We start from the raw sequence: 23,572 nt of genomic DNA, 5'->3' as shown, positions 1-23,572 counted from the left end.
ATTCCCAGTACTTTCCACTCTAGTCCTAGACGTATAGTGAGAAAGTGAAGCAGTCAGAAAGAGCTATGCAGATATCTTGAAGGATCCAAAGACAATGGAGGGAAAGTGTTTACACTTGTGAGAGTGTCTGACAGGAATAGAGCTTCAAAAGTCCTGTAATGTAAGGCCAAGACGTCCTTGAGGTGTGGTCCAGAATTCACGTAAGGGCAATGACTTTATCTCTTCTTTCACTGAGCAAATGCTTGTTGGGCATATACTGACTGCCAGGGTCTTGAATGACAGTGGACAAAGCAAGACACTTACTCTTAAAGAGTATCTACTGCTTAGGACTTCGCTGGTGGTCCAGTGGCTAAGACTTCACCTTCCAGTGCAGGGGAGTGTGGTTCAATCCCTGATCAGGGAGCTCAGATCCTACATGACCTGGGGCCAGAAGGCCAAAACATAAGACAGAAGCTGGCTCAGTGGTAGAGAATCTGCCCGCCGATGCAGGACATTTTGGTTGGATCCCTGGGTTGGGAATATCCCCTGGAGAAGGAAATGGCCACCCTCTCCAGTATTCTTGCTTGGGGTTGCAAAGAGTCAGACTGGACTTAGTAATTGAGCAGGTGTGCAAGATAGAAGTAATATTCTAACAAATCCAATGAAGACTTTAAAAAATGGTCTACATTAAAAAAATAAAGAAGAGTAATACTGAAAGAGATGCACATTAACCCAGCAATTCATAGGTGTGGTGAGTTATTCAGGGGAAAGCATAATGAAACAATAGCAGGAGTATTTGACCTCATCCAGGGTGTCAAAGAAAACATACCTGAGAAAGTAACTTTCCAGCTCAGATGTGAAGACAAAGCAGACGAGGAGCAGAAGGTGTGAGCCCTGTTTCAGACAGGGTGTCACGCGCACAAGCCCCATGTCCACAGAACAGAGAATCGGGAAGACTGGTATGATGTCTTTGGACTACAAACTGCTTCAAGGGACAGAAAATCCAGTGCATCAGTGCTTTAAACAATAAAGAAGCTTTTAATGTAAAAGTCCAGGTAGGCAGTCCAGGATTGATATATGCAAGTTTCACGGTTGCCAGGGACTGGTTCTGTCCATCTGGTGCTGTCATCTTCCACAGTCGCCTTCCACTTAGTGACCCACATGACTCCTTTGCTGCTGCTTTCCACAATCAGCTGGAAAGGGAAGGAGAGGGCCACAAACCCCTTTGACCAAACCCAGTCACATGGCCACACTTAATTGCAAGGGAGGTTGGGAAAGATCCCTTATTCCATGGCCGTATATTCAGCTAAAAACCAGTAGTTAAATTACTGAGGGAAAGGAGAACAGATATTGGGTTACAGTTTTGCCATCTTTGACTCACATGGCTAGTTCGCAGCAGAAGGAGAACAAGGCTAGGAAGCAGGCAGTGCCAAATTTTAGAGCAGGTTCTCATAGGGGTATAGTATTTACTAGTGTAATGTTGAGAATTTCCATGTTGTATGTGTTGCTTCTTTCAGCTCCTGCTGCCATCCATGTCTGTCTAGCTGTCTTGCCTTCACCTTCCTGTGACCTTGCTTGCTTGAGGTGTTGTCCTAAAGAAATTCTTGAAGTTATACCGGGGACCAAAGTCTGAAATGTTATCATTTTATAGTTACAACACACCTCTTCTCTTGATGGGTGTAGCCCATGGGAAGAGAGTCTTTGATTTGCTCACAAGGAGCTGGATTTAATTGACTCCTATGCAGAAGACGAATTGGAGTTAAAATTAAATTCTTATTTGACTCAGAGATTAGATATGTGCTCTTACTATGATATGCTTCCAGTAGGTCATGTATATGCTCTAGAGCAGGAAAAAAGCGCTGAGCACAGGATGATAGCAGATGGCTTGAAGCTGGCGATTTAGGATGAACAGGTCTTATTTGATTAATTTGCCATATTAGCTTTGGTGCCTGCTTTGTGAAATTTGTAGGGTTGTAAAGTCTGAAGGAAGGACTTTTTTTTATTCATTTATTTCTTGTCTTAGCACAGTCCCTGCTCAGAGCCAGTGTCCGATTGGACAGTCCTCATTCTCCAGCTTCATATTTTATATTCAATCCATTACCTTTTAATAGGAAGATAATCCTTTTCTTTCTTTTTTTTCCGGCTGCACTATATGGCTTGTGGGATTTTATTTCCCCAACCAGGGATCGAACCTGGGTCCTCAGCAGTGAGAGCTCAGATTCTCACTGGACTGCCAGAAAATTCCCAAGAAGATATTTATTGACATTGAGGAAGCAGTTAAATATAGTTTTAGTGAAAACTTAAAAAGATTCTTAGTCACTGCTGGAGTTTAGAGAAAATTTGGAGAAAAATACCATCTTGGCATTATCATGTCATAGTATTGATTAATTTAGAATGGCTCTGAGCCCAAGAACTATGCAAATAGAGTCATGCGGATGTAATTCTGTGCCCTTTCAAGACAGAGTATGAGCCATGTGTGTGCACCACGAAGACGAAGCGGGCTTACCCTCAGCTGAGAGCCTGTAAGCGTCCCTCACTGCCAAAGGGGCCAGGTATATATTCCTCGGTATGAGGTGGAGGCTGCAGGCTGGCCTGTCTCCCTGTCTGACCTCACCTACTTCTGTCCCCCATGGGACGCTTGCCTTGTCTGGTGTGTGGACCTTTCTTCTGTGCATTCTCCAAGCTTCCCCTCCTTGGCCCCATCACCTGGTCAGGACAGTCGGGACCAAGCCTGTCCTGTGGCGTGATTCAGATGGCTTCTGTATCGTAGTATTTTCACTCCTTCCCTTGAGGCTCTTATTTCCTGTCCTGGACAGGTCTTTTGACACTGAGAGCACGCTGTGTGGTCTTGCTCTGCGTGAGGCACTGAGGCCCCGCTACCTGCCTGCGCTCCTCCAGCACACAGGAAGTCTTCAGTGAGCGCTGGCCGTTGATAGTGATGAGGCAGTGCAGAGAGGACCGTCCTGGGTGAACTGGAGGTGGTCCTGGCTCTGTATGCTTCGCTGTGGGGGACGTGATGGTATTGGCTTCTTGTGGAGAGCTTCGTGATCCCCGAGAACTATGAAGGAAAGGTCACTGCTCTGTTTGGCCTTTGCCTGATTTGCAGACTACCGCTTCATTGTGTACTGTCTTGCTTTAGGAATTTGAGTGGCTCCTCATTTTTCTGAGGGCCATTTCCTCCAAATGCCTCTACCACTCCTGGGCTTCTGGCCTCCAGAGTGGCTGTTAGCTCAGATCACAGTGGTTGACAGTGTGGGGTCCCAAATCATACCAGAATTCCCATCCAAGCTCCATCATTTACCAGTCCTAACCATGTGACTTTGAACAAAATCCCTTACTTCTCTTTCCCTGTCTAGTTAAAGTGATGGTACCAACCTTAGGACTGTGGAATTTCGTATTAGCTCTTGCACTTGTTATGCTATTACTTCTATTACTATAATGATCACACTCGTCACATTGCTGCTGCTGGTTTGTGGATCTGTCTTCTCCTAGGCCGTGGGGATTTTGGAGAGCAAGGATTCCACCCTGACATCCCGGTATGCACAGAGCCAAGCGCAGGTCAGGCATAAGTGGCTCCCTGTCAGCTGGTGTTAAATAGGTGCTAAGTAAATTGGCTCCTGTGAGACTAACTAGATGCTAAGTGGTAGATTAAACCTCTGCATTTTTTTAAGGACAATTTCCTGAGTGTTAGGAAATTACATATTTGTTCAGTGAAGCTGTTAGCAGCACTGTTCTGATGGTTTTTTTTTCTCACCCGAACTGTCTATTTTTCGTTTGTTTGAAAATTCTTTTGATCATATCCATTAACTATTGACGGATCAACAGAGTCTGTTAAAAATAGAAAAATGTCACTTATTCATATAGCCTTGCTCATATAGAATTTTTACCGGCCCTAAACGGTAAGAGTTGTGTGGGAAGTTGGGAACAGGCAGCACTTGAGATGCAGGTGGCACTTGAAGTGCAGAAGTTTTGGTGGGAGTAGGGCTTGAGCGCTGCCTGCGCTTTAGAGAGAGTGAGTCTCAGCTTTAAGGCTGATGTTGAGTAAGCCTGGGCTCAAGGTGCCGAGAGCAAGGGTTAGAAGATGGAGGAAAGGGATGGATAAGAGAGAGGTTTTGAGCACTTGGTCTTGGACAGCAAGGAACCCTAGGGCTTATCTGGTCAAAGGAAGGAAAATGGGTTGTGGTGAAGAACATGAGCTCTGGAGCCTTGGAGTCAAATACTAGCTGTATGACTTTGGGCAAGTTTTCTGACCTCTCTGTAAAATGTACAACTTTAAAATGAGGAGGTTAATAGTAATCCTGCTGTTATGTGGAATAAATGGTTTGTGCACTGCTTAAAATTTAGTGAGTGCTAAAATATTAATTCAGAGCTTCCCAAACCATCTGTCATTCCACATTGAATGGGTTACCATTGTGCTAATCCCCTCAGACTTTGAATCATAAAGTATTTCTGTTTCCTTACTGTGCTGCACGGTGAGGGAGCTGGGATGTAGCTGTTAGTGGTGCTGTGCGTTCACGTCCTGGGCGTCAGGGCAGACAGAGGCTGTGCTTCCGCTCTCCCTCCCTCCACCCCCGTTGGCTCTACGCTTCATATTAGGGTGTGCTTCAGATGTTTTAATGTTTATAATTTCCCTTTTATCACTATAAAAGTAATATATGTAGATTGGCATACTACCACTATTAATATCTTGATATGTACTCTTCAGATTATTATTGTTATTCAGTTGCTCAGTTGTATCTGATTCTTTGCAACTCCATGGAATGAAGCACACCAGGCTCCTCTGTCCTTCACCATCTGCCAGAGTTTGCTCAAATTCCTGTCCATAGAATCGGTGATGCTGTCTGACAATATCATCATCTGTTGTCACCTTCTCCTTTGGCCTTCAATCTTTCCCAGCATCAAAATCTTTTCCAATAAGTCGGCTCTTCGCATCAGGTGGCCAAAGTATTGGAGCTGCAGCTTCAGTATCAGTCCTTCCAGCGAATATTCAGAGTTGATTTCCTTTAGGATTGACTGGTTTGATCTCCTTGCAGTCCAAGGGACTCTCTGCTGATAAATCTAAGTATGTTTGGTACCAATGTGGAAAGTGCGTATTTGCTTTTTGTTTAAACTAACATAAGGTCATTTTCTAATACTCTTCTGTAACTTAGTTTTTTCAGTTAGTGGTCTTCACTGTCCTGTTAATATCTGTTTGATTAACAGCCAGTCCATATTCCAGTTTATCCAGTTGTCCCAGAAATCCATCTGCCTCCCAGCTTCCAAAATTTTGTTGCTGTTGCAATATCTCCTGTTTGCTTTGTCCTTATACTTAAAATAAAATTCCCTCTATAATATTGTCTTAGTGGAGTTTCCGGAGGGAGCAGAGGTAAATGCATTTGTTTAGTGTGACATCTTTGAACACTCTTGATGGCTCCTTGTCCAGCTTTTGCTAACTGAAGCTTTGAGGGATGAGTTGGGCATTCCTTCCTGAGCCTCCTAATCCATCTTTACACCCCACCAACAACAGATGCATCCGTCTTTATGATGAGCTTTTCCTTCTAGCTTCCATCTGATGACCTTAATTATAACTGCTCCTTCCCGTAATAGCCCATCAGATGTTTGAAACGGAGTCTATTACTCCCAGTCATCTTTTCTCCTCACTGGAGATTCCAGGCTTTTCTCACAGGGCAATTTTTAGTCTCGTCTTCATCACAGTCTGTTTCTTCTGATCTCTTCTATCTTATTTACTTTGGGTGTGTGACTTCCAAAGTAAACTCAGCTTTCCTGATTGGGTCTAATCAGAGGAAAAACAGGATGAAGGACTTTCCTGGCAGTCTAATGGTTAAGACTCTCAATGCAGCAGGCACAGGTTCGATCCCTGACCTGGGAACTAAGATCCCACATGCTGCACAGCACAGCCAAAAAAAAAAAAAAAATGAAGCTGAGGCTTATGGAGGCAAGGGAGTGTGTTTTTGAAGTCACATGGCCAGTTAGTGACAGAGCAGGATTCAAGCCAAATCCCATGCTGTACCTGGTTCCCCGACATGAACAGTGTGAAGTGAGATTATAGTTGAAGGTTAGTGTAAACTGGGCTGTAAAGTAGATAAACCAAGTTAGCTCTCAGGTCCAAAGAGAGTTTAAAATAGAAAGCCCTACTAAACCTGAGATGCTACCCTAAGCCAATGCTTTGTTTTTTGCATTTTGTAACCAGTTGAACATTTTTGTGGCGATTGCTTTCTTCTGAAATTATTTTGGGACAGGGGGCTTACTCTCTTGAAACAGACAGGATGATGATGTTGGATGTTGTGCCTACAGGTAGCAATACTTGTCCACACACGTTCTACAGAACATCATGAGTTACTGTCCCGAACTTATTTGTTCTTTGAATGATATATATGAACTCTTCCCACAACAATAACAAAAATCACTGGTCTTAAAAAGTGTCAGTTATTCACAATTTGGAACCCATACCTGATTTTCTTGCATCTCTTGTCTTGTAGGCCTTTGCCCAGTTTGATGCTGAGGGTGATGGTACGGTTGATGCTGAGAACATGTTGGAGGCCCTCAAGAATTCCAGTGGAGCTAACCTTCAGGGAGAGCTGAGCCACATCATCAGACAGCTGCAGGCGTGCTCTCTTGTTCCAGGTGAGGCCCTCATCTGAGGGCTGACTGCTGAAGAATGAGCTTTGCTGTGATGTGGGTTGTAATTAGACAAGCTTGTGGGCACTGTGAAATAGTCATGATTTTCTGATAGCCTTCATTAAGCTCATGATCTGAATGTGTGTTGAGTGTAATCATTTCTTGTGTTCCCCACACAGCGGTGGCTGAGCAGTTCTCCCCTCTTTACGAACCTTTGTCATGAGGCCACCTTCCTTACTGGATCTCTCTGTTTCACTCTCTCAAGAAGCTTTCCCTGGCCCCAGTTGTAGGCTTTCTTAGCATTGTGTATTTGTTTTTTGTTTTGTTTTTTCCAACATCTAACTGTTCGTTAATTAATTATTACTCACTTGTTTGTAAATACCTGTCTTCACTTTTATCCTATGAGCTCCATGAGGGCAGGGAACCTTCTCTTTTACTTCTGCTGAGTCCTTACATTTAGTAGTTTGGCACTTGGTAGGCATCCAGTTCTTTTAATTTTTAGAAAGCCATTGCTCTGAAATTTGTGAGAATAAAAATAGCTTAAAATGAAACTGTACCTCTACATTGTCTCTATGAAAAAACTTTGTCTGTAGTTTCTGATGGTTTTTTTTAGGGAGCTCAGAAACAGAATCAAAATAAAATTACCTTTTCTTGTTTTTTTTCTAGTGAGAAAGCAATTGAGTTTGAAAGGAAAAAATTAAACTTGGCATATCACCCTTTTGGTTCAGTTCATTTTATCCAGGAGCTTTTCTGCTTTGTGCAGTTGGAGTCATAATATTTAGCACAGAGGATCTCGGGCAGCAAGGAGGCAAACAGACTCATTGGATCCATAAATGTAACTCTGATTGACCTCTCTGGCTTCCTACTGAGGATGTACTGAGCTAGGGAAGGAGGGTTTCTGTATATTAATGAAGAATGCCTACTTCTGCTCTTCTTCAGATTGTCTTGAATTATGTAATTTTTATAGAGCATTATAGATGGCCTGTACATGTTAATTTTTCTACCGTTCTTATGGCAGTAAAAATTACACTTTGAATTATGCATAGCTAACTTTTAGCATTTTGTATTGCCCCCACCTCTGTATTAGCAGCATATGGGTAGCATCAGGGGCTTTATTTGAACACCTTAAAGAGGTGTTTTGGGAGGAGAGGACAGGAGTGGCAACCAGGGAATCCACCAGCACTCAGTGTGTTGTTGCTCTGAGTGATCCTGAGGAGCGGTGGGGATTAGGCTAGAAAAACTAGGGGTCCAGATCCCTAATTAGGGGTCCAGACCTTCTCTAGCAGGGTTGTGACTTAGGACTTTCTACTGAAATATTTTGTCTTTTAACTTAAAAGAGTTTTTCTTTTTTAAAATCATAATCCTAGGCTGAAACTTGGTGAGCTGAGCTCACCTCTCTGGTGGAATCCCACTTTCTGGGTCCCTCTGTCTAACCTAAACTGACACGTACTCCTTTCGTATCTCTTTGTATGAGTGCTGAATGGTTAACAAAGAGACAGCCCATTTACCAGATTCATTACTTATTTCACCATGTGATAAAAGTTTTCCCATTACAAGCATCAGTCTGTTCGGAGCAGATCAGTGCAGTACCAGCAGCGTCATCACATGAAGTCTGGGTATTACCCTGGGTGTCCGTTAAGAAGAACTGTAAGAGAAGATATGCGGGATGGCATAAACTTCTGGGGCTTGGGAAATCAAACCGGGGCCTCCTGGTTTTGTGTAGAGGCCGAACCAGATGGGCCACTTCTAGGGCACAGTTTCTCCTCAGTCTCATGGTTAGCTTCAAAAATTACAGCAGTTTCCTTCTGCTCTAATACAGTCTTTTTGTTTCACACTTAAAGGCAGTCTATCCTGCAGACTCCTGGAATCTTGCTCTAGGTGCCACTCACTTGGGTGTGCTCAGCTTGTGACAGTTCATCCAGTAATACAATGATAATATATGTACTTTTGTTTTAATTAGGAAGTGAAAGAGAAACAAACAAACAAAGGAAACCCTCCCCAGATCTATAAGCATGTCTGAGCTCCAGGAAAAGCTGCCGTGTTTATTCTCTCTTCATTTCTGTCTGGGTCATGTGCACCTCAGTTGAAAGCATGTTATTGTAGCTGAACCTACAATAACAAGAGCAGGATTCCAGAAGTCCGCAGGAAAAACTGCTTTTAAGTGTGAAACAAAAAGATTTTATTAGAGCAGAAGGAAACTGCTTTAATTTTTGAAGCTAAACATGAGACTGAGGAGAAATTGTGTCCTAGAACTGGCCCATCTCATTCTGCCTCTTCCCTTGTGGCTCAGCTGGTAAAGAATCTGCCTGCAGTGAGGGAGACCTGGGTTCGATCCCTGGGTTGGGAAGATCCCCTAGAGAAGGGAAAGGCTACCCACTCCAGTATTCTGGCCTGGAGAATTCCATGGACTGTATAGTCCATGAGGTCACAAAGAGAAGGTTACTGAGGTTAACATCAGACAGAATGCAGCCAGGGGAGCCACTTAGGATATCCAGGTAGGTGTATGAATGGAGGTGTTGAGGCCAGAGTCTGGACAGTGACCAGAGGGAGGGACAGATGAAGGAGACTTCCGAGGAGCCGCCCCGCAGAGGAAAGACTGGAATGGTGGAGGAAGCGCTTGAAAGCAGCGCAGGGACTGTTTGCAGCCCCTCCCGTTGGTGTTGTCTTGGCGTGCCTCATTTCCTCGCTTGTAAGAGGAGGACACCAGAGCCTTTGGTGCCTTCTCCTCCCCACCCTCCCCCCCACCACTTATTTTGGGGACTGACTGCAGTGATGTCTGTGGAAGGACCTTGAAAACTATAAAATGCACTCAAGAATTATGGTCAGGTTAATAGTTGTATTTTCATTCTTGTTATTTTCTGTAGCTTAGTATAAAAGCAGTTACACCATTACACTCTAACATGATAAACATTATTCCTAGCCTATATTCAATATGCAAAACTTCTTCAAAAATTTCTAGTTAGTATTTAAATTTATAAATTAAACTTATAAAAATTGGAAGCTTGGATTGAAAGAAATTATCATTATTCTAAGTCTTCTAAAATTTCGGTGAAACTACAGTGAAATTAATTTTGAAATTGAGATTACTGCTGGTTCATTTCTTAAAAACATCTTTACATTTTTAAATGATTAAAGCTGAAACTACCAGAGAGGATTCTTAATGGCTGCTTTTGATTCAGATAATTCCGCTAGGCCACCAAGCTGGGGATGTGGAACCTATTGTGGTAGGTTCCCAAAAACATCAAAAATGAACTTCTTCTGCTTAGGTTTCATAGACATATTTTCAGAGTCCAAGGAGGGCCTGGATGTCCATGCGGCAATGATCCTGCGCTTCCTGCATCGCAACCGGCTCTCCAGCACCGTCATCCCCTACCCCATGTTGGACCACTGCAATAACATGAGCACCATGAGGGCCTCTGTTCTGAAGGAGTCTCTGGATCAGCTGGTACAAAAAGAAAAGGGTATGTGTGCGGGGGTGGGGCTGTTCTTGAGGATGCCTGGTGATCATTTCTTCCGAGTGAGTGTTTATTGACAGGATGAACCGGCACTCCTCCTTGTTTTTATTTCTGAAAACATAGTGACCAGTTTGTAGCAGAAGAATGTGAGCCATTCTCCCTTTCCCCTTTCCCTTTCCTTCCCTTCCCCTCCGCCTCGCTTTATTCTTAACCCAACTGCTTTCTCATCACCCAGTCTCTGCTCAAATGTGGCAGGCCTCTCCTCATTACTCTTGACTGATGCCCCCACTACCACCACTTCCCCCCTTTGGTCACAATCCCCTTTGCAGGTTTAAAAGTCTAAATGGCACTCATTACCTGAAGTTGTAGCATTATTATTTACTTACATTTTTGTCGGTCTTATTCGCTTCGTTATCCTTGGGACCCAGAACTGTGCTTGCCACACAGTAGGTACTTGGTGAATAGTTGTTGGATAAATGAGGGAAGCCACTACAGACTCACTGGTGACCACAGCAAAAGTTGATGATGCGAATTGGCAGGTCCATGGGGCCTCACAGTCCAGAAATAGACCCAGTTGCATGTGGGAACATGGTACCAGATGTAGTTAGTTAGCATTACAAGTCAGGGTAGGAAGTGAACTAGCCTACAAATTGGGTTAGGGAACTAGTTAGACATTTGGAGAAAAAAATAAAGCTAGATTCTTACCCCACTTAATCAAATAAATTTCAGATGGATTAAAAAGCTCAACCAAAAAGAAAGCTGTAGGAAAAAGTGCTGGAAGGAAGGAGTTCCACTTTATAAAAGCCCTGACATGGGAAAACCTCTCTAAGTAGGACATGAAACTACAGAAGAAAAGATTAGTAAGTTAGACTGTATGTAAATTTAAAGTTCTGTACAGCGAAAACATATCATGCTGTTGCTAAGTTGCTTCAGTCGTGTCCGACTCTGTGCGACCTCAGAGACGGCAGCCCACCAGGCTCCGCCGTCCCTGGGATTCTCCAGGCAAGAACACTGGAGTGGGTTGCCATTTCCTTCTCTAATGCATGAAAGTGAAAAGTGAAAGTGAAGTCACTGAGTCATGTCCAACTCTCAGTGACCCCATGGACTGCAGCCTACCAGGCTTCTCCGTCCATGGGATTTTCCAGGCAAGAGTACTGGAGTGGGGTGCCATTGAGTCAAAAGACAAATAACATTTTACAGAACAAAGGTATATTTTGTAACATTGTGACAGTATTTTTTTAAAACTAACTCTGACCTTGGGCAGTTACTTAATTGCCTTAGTTTCCTCATCTCAAATGAATTAATACATAGAAAATGTGTAGAAAAATGCCTGGTTCACAGTAAACAGTCAGTAAATATTACTTGTTATGTGTGTATATATATACATTACATAATATATGCAAAATGTATAAATTGATAAGACTTGTGACCCAGTAACAAGTAGATGAGGATAGACAAAGCCATACTCAGAAACAGAAGCGGCTTACAAACAAGTGGCTTAAAAAGTCTCACTCATAATTAAAGAAATGCAAGTTAAAACCCCAGTCCATTCTAAAAGAGATCAGTCCTGGGTGTTCTTTGGAAGGACTGATGGTAAAGCTGAAACGTCAATACTTTGGCCACCTCATGTGAAGAGTTGACTCATTGGAAAAGACTCTGATGCTGGGAGGGATTGGGAGGGATTGGGGGCAGGAGGAGAAGGGGACGACAGAGGATGAGATGGCTGGATGGCATCACGGACTTGATGGACATGGGTTTGGGTGAACTCCAGGAGTTAGTGATGGACAGGGAGGCCTGGTGTGCTGCAGTTCATGGGGTCGCGAAGAGTCGGACACAATTGAGTGAGTGAACTGAACTGAACTGAAGTTAAAACTATAAGTCACCATTTTCATCTCTTGGTTAGTTTTGCAAATATATCAGTGATTTATGCTGTACTACCACCAACCCATGGAGCAGTCCTTGGCCAATTTCTTCTTTATACATGTTGTCCAATTTAGAAGGAGATTTTTACAGAGCATTTATTTCTCTAGGGCCAAAGCGCCAGGAATATTTCTGTTAGATATTTTAAATGACCTTTTTAAAAAATGCTTTGTGAAGAAGATGTCGTGATAAAATCTGGTTTTTCTCACAGAGAGCCCTGGAGATCTAACTAGAAGCCCAGAGATGGATAAACTCAAGTCTGTCGCAAAGTGCTATGCTTATATAGAAACATCCTCCAACCCTGCAGACATTGACAAGATGACAAATGGAGAAACCTCGTCCTACTGGCAGTCAGATGGCAGTGCCCGCTCACACTGGATTCGGTGGGTGCCGTAATACCTGATTCTTGGGTGAAGGTCCAAGTAAATTACCTGCTTTCTTTCTCTTACCCTGTCACTATGTTAAAAAAACCATTTTTTAAAATTTTGGACTAGTTTTTAACTTAACTGCCTAGTTCTTTTCTTCTTGTGATTATCTGTGAAGATGGTATAAGAATCAAGTTAAAAGAATTATGAAACTATATAACCATGTTTGTATATTCATAAATATGGGTAATTTCTTTACTGGTGTTTTAAGGGAGAAAATTAACATTTGACTAGTATTTATGATACTGACTTCAGATCTTTTTCACTAGTTTTTCAGGAAGGTTAGTGTCACAAGGAATAGGGGATACTTATGTCTGATGTGATTTTAAGATGATTTCTGCACATTTAGTGTATACAACCAAGTTGGCCAGTTTGGTAGAGAAAGAGGGAATGGGTGGTCAAGAATCCTGAAGTGGAGCTGATGACAATCAACCGTGATGTTTCTATATGTTCTGAAGCGGCTGTCTAAAATATCACCTGTCCCGTCAGATAATGGGCTGATTTCAGTTGGTGGAAATAGAAATACTTACTGTTTTCTCATAAAGGATAAATAAGCTCTTTAGCCATCTATACATGAGCAAAGCTAACTCAGTTCTTTGGATACAGTTAGAACTTGCTTCATACTGGGTAAAGGCATTTTATTAGTATGTTCATATTATACTTTCCTGCCTGTACTGGTTTCTTAAAAGGAAATAGAGGGTGTCCCTGGTGGCTCAGTGGTAAGGAATCTGCCTGCCAATGCAGGAGACATGGGTTCGATGCCTGATCTGGGAAGATCCCACATGCCTCAGAGTAACTGAGTCTGTGCGCCATAACTATTGAGCCTGTGCTCCAGAGCCTGAGAGCCAAGCCTCCTGAGCCCACATGGCACAACTCCTGAGGCCTGTACCCCTAAAGGCTGAACTCCACAGCAAGAGAAGCCGCCGCAGTGAGAAGTCCACGCACACCTCAGCTAGAGAGGAGTCCCCACTTGCCACGACTAGAGAAAAGCCCGGGCAGCATCAAAGGCCCAGCACAGCCAACAATAAATACTCACATAAGTACAAGCATTAGAAAAAAGAACTAGAAGATTGATCTTGAACTGAAAGGAATTGTAGAAACTTGGGAAGGTCATAAGAACTTTGAAACTAGTAGCCAGCTTTTCAAGTTAGTTGCTTTTAGGGGAGTCAGTCTTTGAGTATATATCACCTACAAGATCTTGGAGGTGAGACTTGTGGGCCCTGCCAGTTCTCAGCCTGTATAAACATTTGTCGTTTCTACTCTCTCTTCGTGTTTTCCAGTTTAAAAATGAAGCCAGACGTCGTACTCAGGCACCTGTCCATTGCCGTGGCGGCCACTGACCAGAGCTACATGCCGCAGCAGGTGACCGTAGCTGTGGGGAGGACGGCCGGCGATCTTCAGGAAGTCCGCGACGTGCACATTCCCAGCAATGTCACTGGCTATGTGACACTGCTGGAAAATGCCAACATCAGCCAGCTCTGTGAGTCAACCAAGAGGCATCTTGCCCTTCTAGCTAAGAGGACTGGAGGGGAGGAAGGAAGGTCCTGTTTTTTGGCAGGAAAATCTCTGAAGTAGAAAGGCTGTTTGTTTTTCTTTGGAGATCTGATTTGCTTCTCATCATGTACCTCAAAGTGGTCATTATTTCATCTATTCAGTGTTTTGAAAAGTTATAGAAAAGCAGTAAAATCTTTTTAAATTAAAAAATTTTTTTTCTTATTAGAAAATTAGAAATATCGACACAAACAAAAATTATTCAAAATCCCGCTACTCAGGGATTGTAACTGTGAATTCATTGGTATGGATCATCCTTCCAGACCTTTTCTTATATTTGTGTATGTATATAGATACACACAGACAGACATATATATATATATATATTTTTTTAAGAAAACTTAAAAATAGGTTTGCATATATATGCGTATCTTTACGTATCCTTTTACAAAAGTGGTGATACGTCATTCATGCTCTTTTGTAACTTTTTAATGTGTTGTCTTACCGTACATCCATGCACACCTTTACTTAGTGTTGTTAAGATTGTGCCTTAATTTTAAGAAGCTTTTGCTTCTTAGATTTCAGTTGTTTCCATTTTTATACTATTATAACCTTGCTTCACACAGAGCATTTTGGAAATAATCACAATTCTGTGATTTCTTTCCAGGCTTATTTCATTCAGGGAGCCGGAATGCTTCATGTTTTGTCTCATTTCTCCTAATGCTTTCCTGGGTCAAAAGAAGTATTCTTACTTTGCTCAGAGGAACTGAGGCCTAGGGAGGTAGAGTCTTTGTGTCTCACCCCTAGGCAAAGAAGTAGTTAAGCTTGTGGAGTAGCAGCTTCCTGTCTTACACTGTGGTGGTCTTTTCTCTAAGTTGTGTCCTTTTTAACTTCCCACCTCCTCCTCTCCAACCCAAATAAGAAATTCTGACAGCTCTTAAAAGTGAGTCATGCCTATGTCATCTATTTGGACTTGATTATTAAAAAGAAATCCTCACAACGGCTATGAGCCAGCTGCTGTTTTATAACTAAATCTAAATTTTGGAACTCTAGGAAAAATTCTAGACGTTTTCTTACCATGTGTTTAATCAGGATTTAAAAAATACAGTTTGTGTTGATTTTCAAGAGTCATAAATTCCTATGAAGCATTGTGATGTAAAGATTTAAGCCACCCTTAATTTTGCACGTGATACTTTTGACTCCTTACATTGGTCACTGCTCTTTTGACGAATTGGTTGTATGCTTGCTCCATTGCACACACCATTTATTTCTGCCATCAAAATATATCTTTAGCATTTTCTTTTTGAAATGTGAATTACTATTTTGCTTTTAGTTGGAAGCCTAGCATTTGCTGAACTGAAGAAGTTAATCCAATACTGAATTTGTTGTTTGCGCTTGACAGATGTCCAGATTAACATAAAGCGTTGTCTTAGTGATGGATGTGACACTAGAATTCACGGTCTGAGGGCTGTTGGCTTTCAGAGAGTCAAGAAGTCTGGGGTCTCAGTCTCAGATGCTTCTGCAATATGGTATTGGTCTCTCCTGACATCTCTGGTGACAGCTTCCATGGAGACAAATCCTGCCTTTGTCCAGACAGTGCTGCGCAACACTCAGTAAGTCGCTGTGCTTTCCGGGCCTGCCACGTTGTGCTCTCTCTCCAGCCCTGGAGGACAAGTCATTGAGCGCCCTCTGACCCTCAAGACTCAGTCAGCAGCAGTCCTCGGGTGCCCTGTTGTTTCCTGGTTGTGCCTTCAGCTTCGGTCTTGGGGGAGGGTGGGGCTGGGCCACAAATGCCATTCCTAGCCCTTACCCACTGGGGAACAGCTGCTTGCATTTACATAGTAATTTACATGGGATAAAACACCTTCAGATTCTATATATTTTTTACCCACTTACATTGTAATATGTATGTGTAAAAATTATCCCTATTTTACAGTCAAGTGTACTGTGACCTTTCCTGGGGTACATGACCAAGCAGTGGTGGATTAGCTGGAGGTCTTTGGACCTCAGCCCTAGGTTGAAGGCTCTTTTCACAAGAGTCAAATCTTTTCAAGGACACCAAACTAGTCTATTTTTTAACGTAAAGCACCTTTGGAAATTTTCTTTTAAAAAACTGTTAGGGTGGACTTGCCTGGCTGTCCAGTGTTTAAGACTTGGTGCTTGCATTTCAGACGGTGCAAGTTCATATTTTGTGAGGAGGTACTTGGAGACTCTGTAAACATCACATTCCTCATTATACTTTACTTGACGTGACTCATGATTCCTATTTCACTCCTGGCGTTGTTATCCATCACAGCATTGCTTCTCAGATTGGCCCAGATTTGGCTGATAGGAACTCAGACAGTCTGGTTTGTATGTCCTTTGACATGTCCTCATCTTGGAACTCTTCCTTACAACAAAATATTCCAGGCTTACTTTGAATGTTCCTCCCATAGTCCTAGAATTGGCCTTTTTTCTCAAGAGTTGTGGTCACTCTTAGTGGAGAGTTGTGTTTAAGAACTGAACAAACTAAGCCAGTTGCTGTCGGAGTGTTGCTTCTCTCAGTGGACACGGCTGGGAAATATATGTCTGTGTATGAGTAACAGACACGTGTGTATACATAGACACATTGCCTCCTGCATTTGTTTCTCTATCTGTAACACTGAAAACTCTTGAGTTTACACTGACACTTCTAAGCCGGTACTACCACGTTCATTCTGATTGTCTCTCTTTCTGTGTTTGTAGCTCCCTGCTATGACTGTGAGAAACTTGGCTCCCATCAACCCTAGTATGTTTACTTATTTAAAGAGTCCCACTCCATGTAACCAGCCTCCCAGCTCCCCAGCCCTTGCCTGAACTCCCTTCTTATCTTCTCAGGGCTGGCATTCCATGCCGGGCTGTCTCTTTCTCAGTACCCTGCCCCAGTACCTCACTGAGCCACCATGCTCCCCACGCAGGCACACAAGAGTGCCTGCCTTGCACAGCCCTACTCTGTGGACTAAATTTTCAAGAAGGAGAAGAGGATGAGTTTCCTACCTTGTTTTTGTGGAGTTATGCCAAGTTGTCAAAGATCGGATATATTTAAAGTTTATATGCCTGATACTGTCTTCACAACAGGTTAGGTGGATTCTCACTGGATGCCTTCTTTATCTACAGACAGTATTCAGAATGCCGTTCTCAAGTCTAAAATTTTAAAAATAGGTGTTTCTGAGTTAAACAACTCGACTTCCAAAATTTCAACTGAAGTGACAAACTGAATAGCAGAGTCATGTGTATTCTTAAAGAAAACTCTTTAAGAGATTCTTAAACTCTTTAACTCTTCAAGAAATTCTTAAAGGAACTCTTTAAAATAAAAGAAAAGAAATACCATTAAAGAGTTTAGCACTGGGACCCCTGTAGGAAAAAGGCTGATTTATATTATGTACCAGGTTCTCTGTAGGAACACTGTTTCTTAGTAAGAGTTTAATCCAAACAAGTTTCCAACAGTGTATTTTTATTTGGTCTAAAATTATATTAATACATTTATCGTTGGCCCGGGTTTGTTCTGATTGTGCACCGTACACTCCTAGGAAGGCACTGCAGCACATGCCTCCGCTGTCCCTCTCGCCAGGATCTACAGATTTCTCCACTTTCCTGTCTCCCAACGTTCTGGAAGAAGTGGACAGCTTCCTCATAAGGATTACTAGGTAAGAACTCAAGGTCGATAAGTGGGGTAGGGGGAGATGGGGGGCCAGTGTTGGTGGCAGATAGAGGGCATATGTGCTTGTCAGGTCTTTTTTTTTTTTTTTTTTTAATTTTTTTCAGTATTTCATTTTTTAGTGACTGAAGAGAAAGTGAAATAACGGTGCCCTCCATTAACTAGCAATGTCCCCTGACCTCAGGAATTGGGGGTAGGGGTGGAGTAATCCTCAGATTCAGCCAGGGCAGAGGTGTCACAGTCCAGAACTCAAAGCCTCTCCGTTCCTTCACATCCCCAGCCCAGCACCTGCTTGCTTCCATGGGCAGGCCTAACAAGCCTGGTTGTCCATGGACCTGGGAAAGGACACCCTGGTAGCTGATCGAGGAGTCCGTTAGTGGGGGACACTCAGCTCTGTCACAGTGAGCCCTGAGGACGTTACTGTATTAGAGTACAAACCAGGCCCTGAGACATCTAGACAGTTTTGAAAGTTTCAGGGTAATGTGTTTAAGAAACTAGATAAGCGTGACATGGAGTAGATCTAAAATACATTACCAGTGCTTAAAGGAAAAAGCCCTTAGCTGTCTGAGCAAGCCAGGTCATTACTCAAGACTTCTTGATAGCAGGCGCTTATTGCAACAGCTTATTTATTTTTGATTTATAAAGTTGGACTTCTTGAAATTGATAGCATTATTTTATACTTACAGATTAAGGTTACAGAGGTGAGGGTTTTATTTCCTATTCCTCCAGACTGATTTAGTTTTTCTTTAGGATATCTTTTAAGGATTTTGAAAAAGTGTTTCTGATAAATGGATGAAGCGTATGGCAGGTTGATTTTGCTTTTGGTGATCAGTTACACAAAGTTTGAACTACCTGAGTTTTCTCACGTTTTAAGAAGTGAAATGTTTTCTGCTCTTTGTTTGTAGCTGCCGTTCTACACCAGAGGTGGAGCTGACTCTTCTGGCCTTTGCACTAGCAAGAGGAAGTGTTGCCAAAGTGCTGAGCTCTCTATGTACTGTCACTGATCACCTGGACACACACTATGATGCCTCATCCCTCATCTCATCCATGGCATCGGTCAGGCAGAACCTGCTCCTTAAATACGGTAAGTGACCTCGGCAAGGTGCACAAAGATGCATAAAACCATCACCAACTGGGGGACCTTCTGGCATCTTCTTATCTTGTTGAGTAGTAGTTTGTGGGCTGGGTCATTGTACTTATACTGTGGTTTCTGGAGGAACATGTCTTCTTTGACTAGGGTTGATGGGAAGGAGGGAGATACTGGTTCATTTATGGATGCATTAGCAGAAAAGAAACGTGAGTGTCCACTGTGCCGCACTCCCAGGGTTTACTGACCTAATGACTGAGGCTTGGTGGCCATTTGAAAGCCAGACCTGGTGCAAAGACCCTTGTCTTGGAATGCATCCCTCTGCATCCTGGTGATAGCTGATAGCTGGTTGGAATGACATATCTGGGCAGACATACATGCCAGGCACCACTTTCCCTCCTGGGCCCAATGGCAGTCCATCTTAGCCCTTTTCCACTGATCCAGGTTGGAGCTTCTTTCTTAATCCTTCTCAACACAGGAGTCTGTACAGCTACTCCCAGATGACTGCACTTGACACATGCCGTCCTAGCCTCTGGGGCTAAAGCTTCTGTCCGCAGAGTACAGCTCTGAATCCCATCCCATCAGAGCACTGTGCTCACTCCTTGTGGTATTTGTTGTTGTTCAGTTGCTCAGTCGCTCAGTCGTGTACGACTCTTTGCAGCCCCACACACTGTAGCCCTCCAGGCTCCTCTGTCCGTGGGATTTCCCAGGCAAGAATACTGGAGTGGGTTCCCACTTCCTTCTCCAGAGATGATATTTGTACCTTTGCCTTAATATTTCCTAATAGTTTACTTTTAATTTTTTAAGTCAGGCAATAGATATCATGTAAATCCAGTTACCCCCTCCCCAGTTTTGGGAAGATCATCTTTTTGGAGAGGTTGGGACCCATGGCCAGATGGGAGGGATCTATCTGGAAAATATTCTCCAGAAAAGTTTTCGATTCAGTTTAGCTGTCATTTGGGCAGAAAGCCCAAACAGGGGAGGAACGCCCAGGGGGGCTGTTCATTATTAATAATGTTCTAGTTCCGGTTTGGTTTATAGGTTAATAGGGTTATAGAGTTTTCATTACATTACTAAAACAAAAGAAAATGTTTTTAGATCATTACAGTAAAAGTTGATCTATATAATTTTGAAAACTTCCAAAATTTGCCTGGAGATAAGTTTAAGAAATAAGACGTCAAACCCCAAGACATTATTTATGTATGTTTTATTTTATTGATATATTTTAAATGTATTTTTAGTTGGAGGGTAATTACTTTACATTGTTGTGTGGCTTTCTGCCATGTGACAACATGAATCAGTCATAAGTGAGCATACATCCCCTCCCTCTTGAGCCTGCCCACCCCGCCCCTACCGTCCCGCCCCCAGGCTGTCACGGGGTGCCCGGCTGGGCCCGTGCTGCGCAGCACCTTCCGCTGGCTGTCTCACAGGGCAGCGTGTGTCTGTCAGGGCTACTCTCCCAATTCGTCCCACCCTCTCCTTCCCCTGCTGTGTCTGCAAGACTGTTCTCTGTGTCTGAGTCTCTATTTCTACCCTGCAGATAGGTTCATCAGTATTATTTTTCTAGATTCCAAAAATATGCATTAATATATGATTTTTTTTCCATTATTTATATATTTAAATGCAGTTACAATAAACCTAATTATTGACTCCCAAACAGTGTCTTAGGAATTCCTTTCTCCTCCTGCTTAACACACGACTGTATTAAGTCTGTGTTATTAGTCTGTGTCTTATAATATGCCTTGTTTCTGACTGGTCATTGTTCTAGAGTGATTCTTTTGGAATGACTTATTCTTTGTTTCTTTCAGGAGAGCGGAAAAGGGTGGTATCACCTTTTATCTGATATTACTTCCTATGTTAGCTTTTAAATGGGTCAGTTTTTAGTTAGCAATCTGGGTGGCCACAGGCTCTCTGTTTCCACTAATGAGCATTCTAGTTTTCATTTTTTCATAGTGCTAGCTTCAGGCTCTCTCGCTTTCTCTCTTTCCTTTGATCAGGGAAACCTCTCCAATTGACTCTTCAGGCCTGTGATGTCAAGGGAAAAGAAGAGAAGTCAGGACCTGAAAACCTCCTTGCTGAGCCATGGACGAGGGACGGTGAGTGGTGGACCTGCGGGGTTTCAGTGAGTGGAGACGGCCACTAGAGGCCCTGTGGAACCGCACTGTGGTCTTTGAAACTTTCAGGACGTGGTCTTCGCTGCCGGTGTGCTTCAGTTGGCATTAGTGGTTCCTGAACCGTTTGTGTGATTTCTTTACTACAGTGTTGCCGTCTGCTAGGTGTCAGTCACCTGTAACAACTTAAAAGTACTTGAATGTTCACATTATACTTTAGGGAGGGGACCACTAGGATGTTATAGAGGCAGGTCGAAGGAGAACTTATTAAGAACTCATGGAGACCAATAAGAATGCTAGCATGAATCTACAGATAGCTGCAAAATTGGTCAGTCTTCATAAGGAATAATCAGCTGTGTTCCTTTAGACACAATTTTTATTTCTGTGGACAAGAATCATTTGCATTACTGTCATATTGTACAATTTATAGAATTATCAAGTAGCTCAGAGACAATGAAAGGTGGAGAGAACTCAAAAGAGTAAGTTAAATAAACACTTTGGGGAGGCTTCCCAGGTGGCTCAGTGGTAAAGGATCTGCCTGCCAGCGCAGGAGACGTGGGTTCAGTCTCTGGGTTGGGAAGATCCCCTGGAGGAGGAAATGGTAATCCATTCCAGTATTCTTGCCAGGAGAATCCCATGCACAGAGGAGCCTGGTGGGCTACAGTCCACGGGATTATAAAGAGTCACATGACTGAGGACACTTTCCAACGCATACATTCTTTCCTTGCCCATTTTGAAGACTTGGTCTTTCCGGACAGCATCTGAGAAGCTGATTCCTCGCGGCCTTTCAGTCTGCGTGCCTCTTGACAGCCCAGCCAAACCTCAGTCGTGGCTTCAGGAAGGGTTCAGAAAGATGCTTAACTGTCTAGTCTTTTGTCTCTTTGAATTAAAGTCACAATCTTTATCAACTTTTAATTTCTTTATTGTTGCCTCAGAGCAGGGTTGCCTGTATAGTTGAAAAGATTGTGCTCTGACGAAGTTATACCTGGCCCATTATCTGTTACCTGGTGGTTGATCAGCGGGGTTGCATCTGCCCAGAGAGGAATTCTTTTTCTAATTTTTATGAGAGGACCAGGTGGGCTAGATGCCTCTGCCTCAAAGGATATGCCTTGGTTTTGTTGGTCTTAGTTCTCAGGGTTATTACAGATGTATCAGTCATCCTAATGTTAATTTTTCTTTTCTGTAGGTTTTCTTACAGAGACTGGAAAAACCAGAGCAAGTACTATTTTTTCTACAGGAACTGAATCTGCCTTCCAAGTTACTCAGATCAGAATTATGGTAATTCTTCTGCTGCCTTCTTTCAGAAATGTTACTACTAGTTTTAAAAATAGGGTTGCATTGCAGAAGTCCATGTCACTGGCTTTTCATTGATTTTAGTGATTTTTCTGTGTCAGGCCTGTAGCAGACACAGGGGCACAAGGATGAATAGATTTTAAGTCTGTGAATGGTGTGAGTGTAAGGATCAAAAACGGTGAGGAATCCTTTCTTGGGAAGCAACTTTCTTACTTTTCCAGGATTTAATGTATTTGAAATTTCTCTTTGTTGGTTTCATTTTTGCTTTAAGCTCTTTGAATTTGACCACATTATATGGGAACAGAATGGCCACAAAATTCTGGCCCCTTCAACGTTCTTTATTTAGACCTCTGTTTCCAGGTTCGACGTGGTGGCATTGGTGCCCAGTGTGGCTTGGTGTTTGCTTACAATTCATCTTCTGATAAATTTCATGCGGAAGAACACTTCAAAAGATTTGAAAAATATGACAAATGGAAGCTTCAGGAGTTCAGGCAATTTGTAAAAAGCAGGTAAGGAACAGAATAAACATCTTTCTAGTTAATAAGATAATACACATTCTCTTACTGGTAACGTATTTTCTTTATAGAAGAGTTGCTACTAACCTGTCTTTAGTAGCCAGGAACACCCATTGCTTTCTGGCAGCATGTGTGAAGACATGCATTTTAGTTTGTTCATAGACTTTTACTTGGTCTGTTTCGTGACCAGGTATATGGATCTTCAAAATGGCTGGGTAATGATATCCATGTGAGTTGTGGGCAGCCTGAGGTCTTTAGTCTTATCTAGCCCCTGGGAAGTGTACCCCAGCCCCAACTTCCTTCCTCCTGTTTTTGTGCTTTTATTGAAAATAATTATTTAAGTACCTATGATTTGCTCGGCCTGCTGCTAGGCACCAAAGATGCCTTGCACTCATGAGCAAGTTGGCACAGTCTCTGCTCCATAGAGCCTGCTCAGAAGACAGATGGTAAAGCCTGCAGAGTCACTGTGCTGTCCAGGCAAGGTGGGTAGGAGGGATCAGGTGTTCTAGGAGCGCAGGCAGAGCACCTGACCTGATCAGGGAAGGCTTCCTGGAGGAAGTGTTGAATATGGAGGAGTTAAAGTTAATTAACCCCTTGAAGTAGTGGAAGAAGAATGTCCTGAGCAAAGAGCAGAACAGAGTTGAGAACTCAGAGGTGGAGTCTGGCCTACTCAAGGGACTGGCGAGCCACACCTTGTTGAGGTGTGCGGTGAGGCAGAGAATGAGGTGAGGTGACGCTGGAGAGAGGAAAGGGTCAGGTCATTAAAGGCCTTTTGTCTCTGTTTCAGAGTTGAGACTTTATCCTGAAAGCAGTGGGGGCAGGGGAAGGGAGTCGGGGATTGTGCTATCCAGAAGTTTCAGGAAGAACGAGGAGATCACATGTGTGGCTTGGAAGTACTACTCTGGAGCCTGCTGTGTGAGGCAGGGCTGGAGGAGAGTGAACAGGGGGCAGGGTGCAATGGGTGAAGCTGTTGCTGTCACCGTGGGGGCCAGAGTATGGGTG

At 43.0% G+C, this 23,572-nt stretch overlaps 1 protein-coding gene across 1 annotated transcript in view; it reads left to right on the top strand.

The window, feature by feature from the left end:
- The window catches only part of ZZEF1 (zinc finger ZZ-type and EF-hand domain containing 1), a 94,463-nt gene that overhangs the window by 1,819 nt on the left and 69,072 nt on the right, over positions 1-23,572 (top strand). Inside the window, exons 2-11 of the mRNA XM_013972156.2 lie at positions 6,459-6,603; positions 9,864-10,058; positions 12,184-12,355; positions 13,678-13,877; positions 15,291-15,501; positions 17,437-17,553; positions 18,470-18,648; positions 20,649-20,747; positions 21,949-22,040; positions 22,416-22,564. Coding sequence (XP_013827610.2) covers positions 6,459-6,603; positions 9,864-10,058; positions 12,184-12,355; positions 13,678-13,877; positions 15,291-15,501; positions 17,437-17,553; positions 18,470-18,648; positions 20,649-20,747; positions 21,949-22,040; positions 22,416-22,564 — 1,559 coding nt within the window. The remainder of the gene's footprint in view (positions 1-6,458; positions 6,604-9,863; positions 10,059-12,183; positions 12,356-13,677; positions 13,878-15,290; positions 15,502-17,436; positions 17,554-18,469; positions 18,649-20,648; positions 20,748-21,948; positions 22,041-22,415; positions 22,565-23,572) is intronic.

Source organism: Capra hircus, chromosome 19 (genome assembly GCF_001704415.2).
Source record: "Capra hircus breed San Clemente chromosome 19, ASM170441v1, whole genome shotgun sequence".
Lineage (NCBI taxonomy): Eukaryota > Metazoa > Chordata > Mammalia > Artiodactyla > Bovidae > Capra > Capra hircus.
Note: the sequence above shows the minus strand (reverse complement) of the source record. Positions and strands in the feature narration are given on the sequence as shown.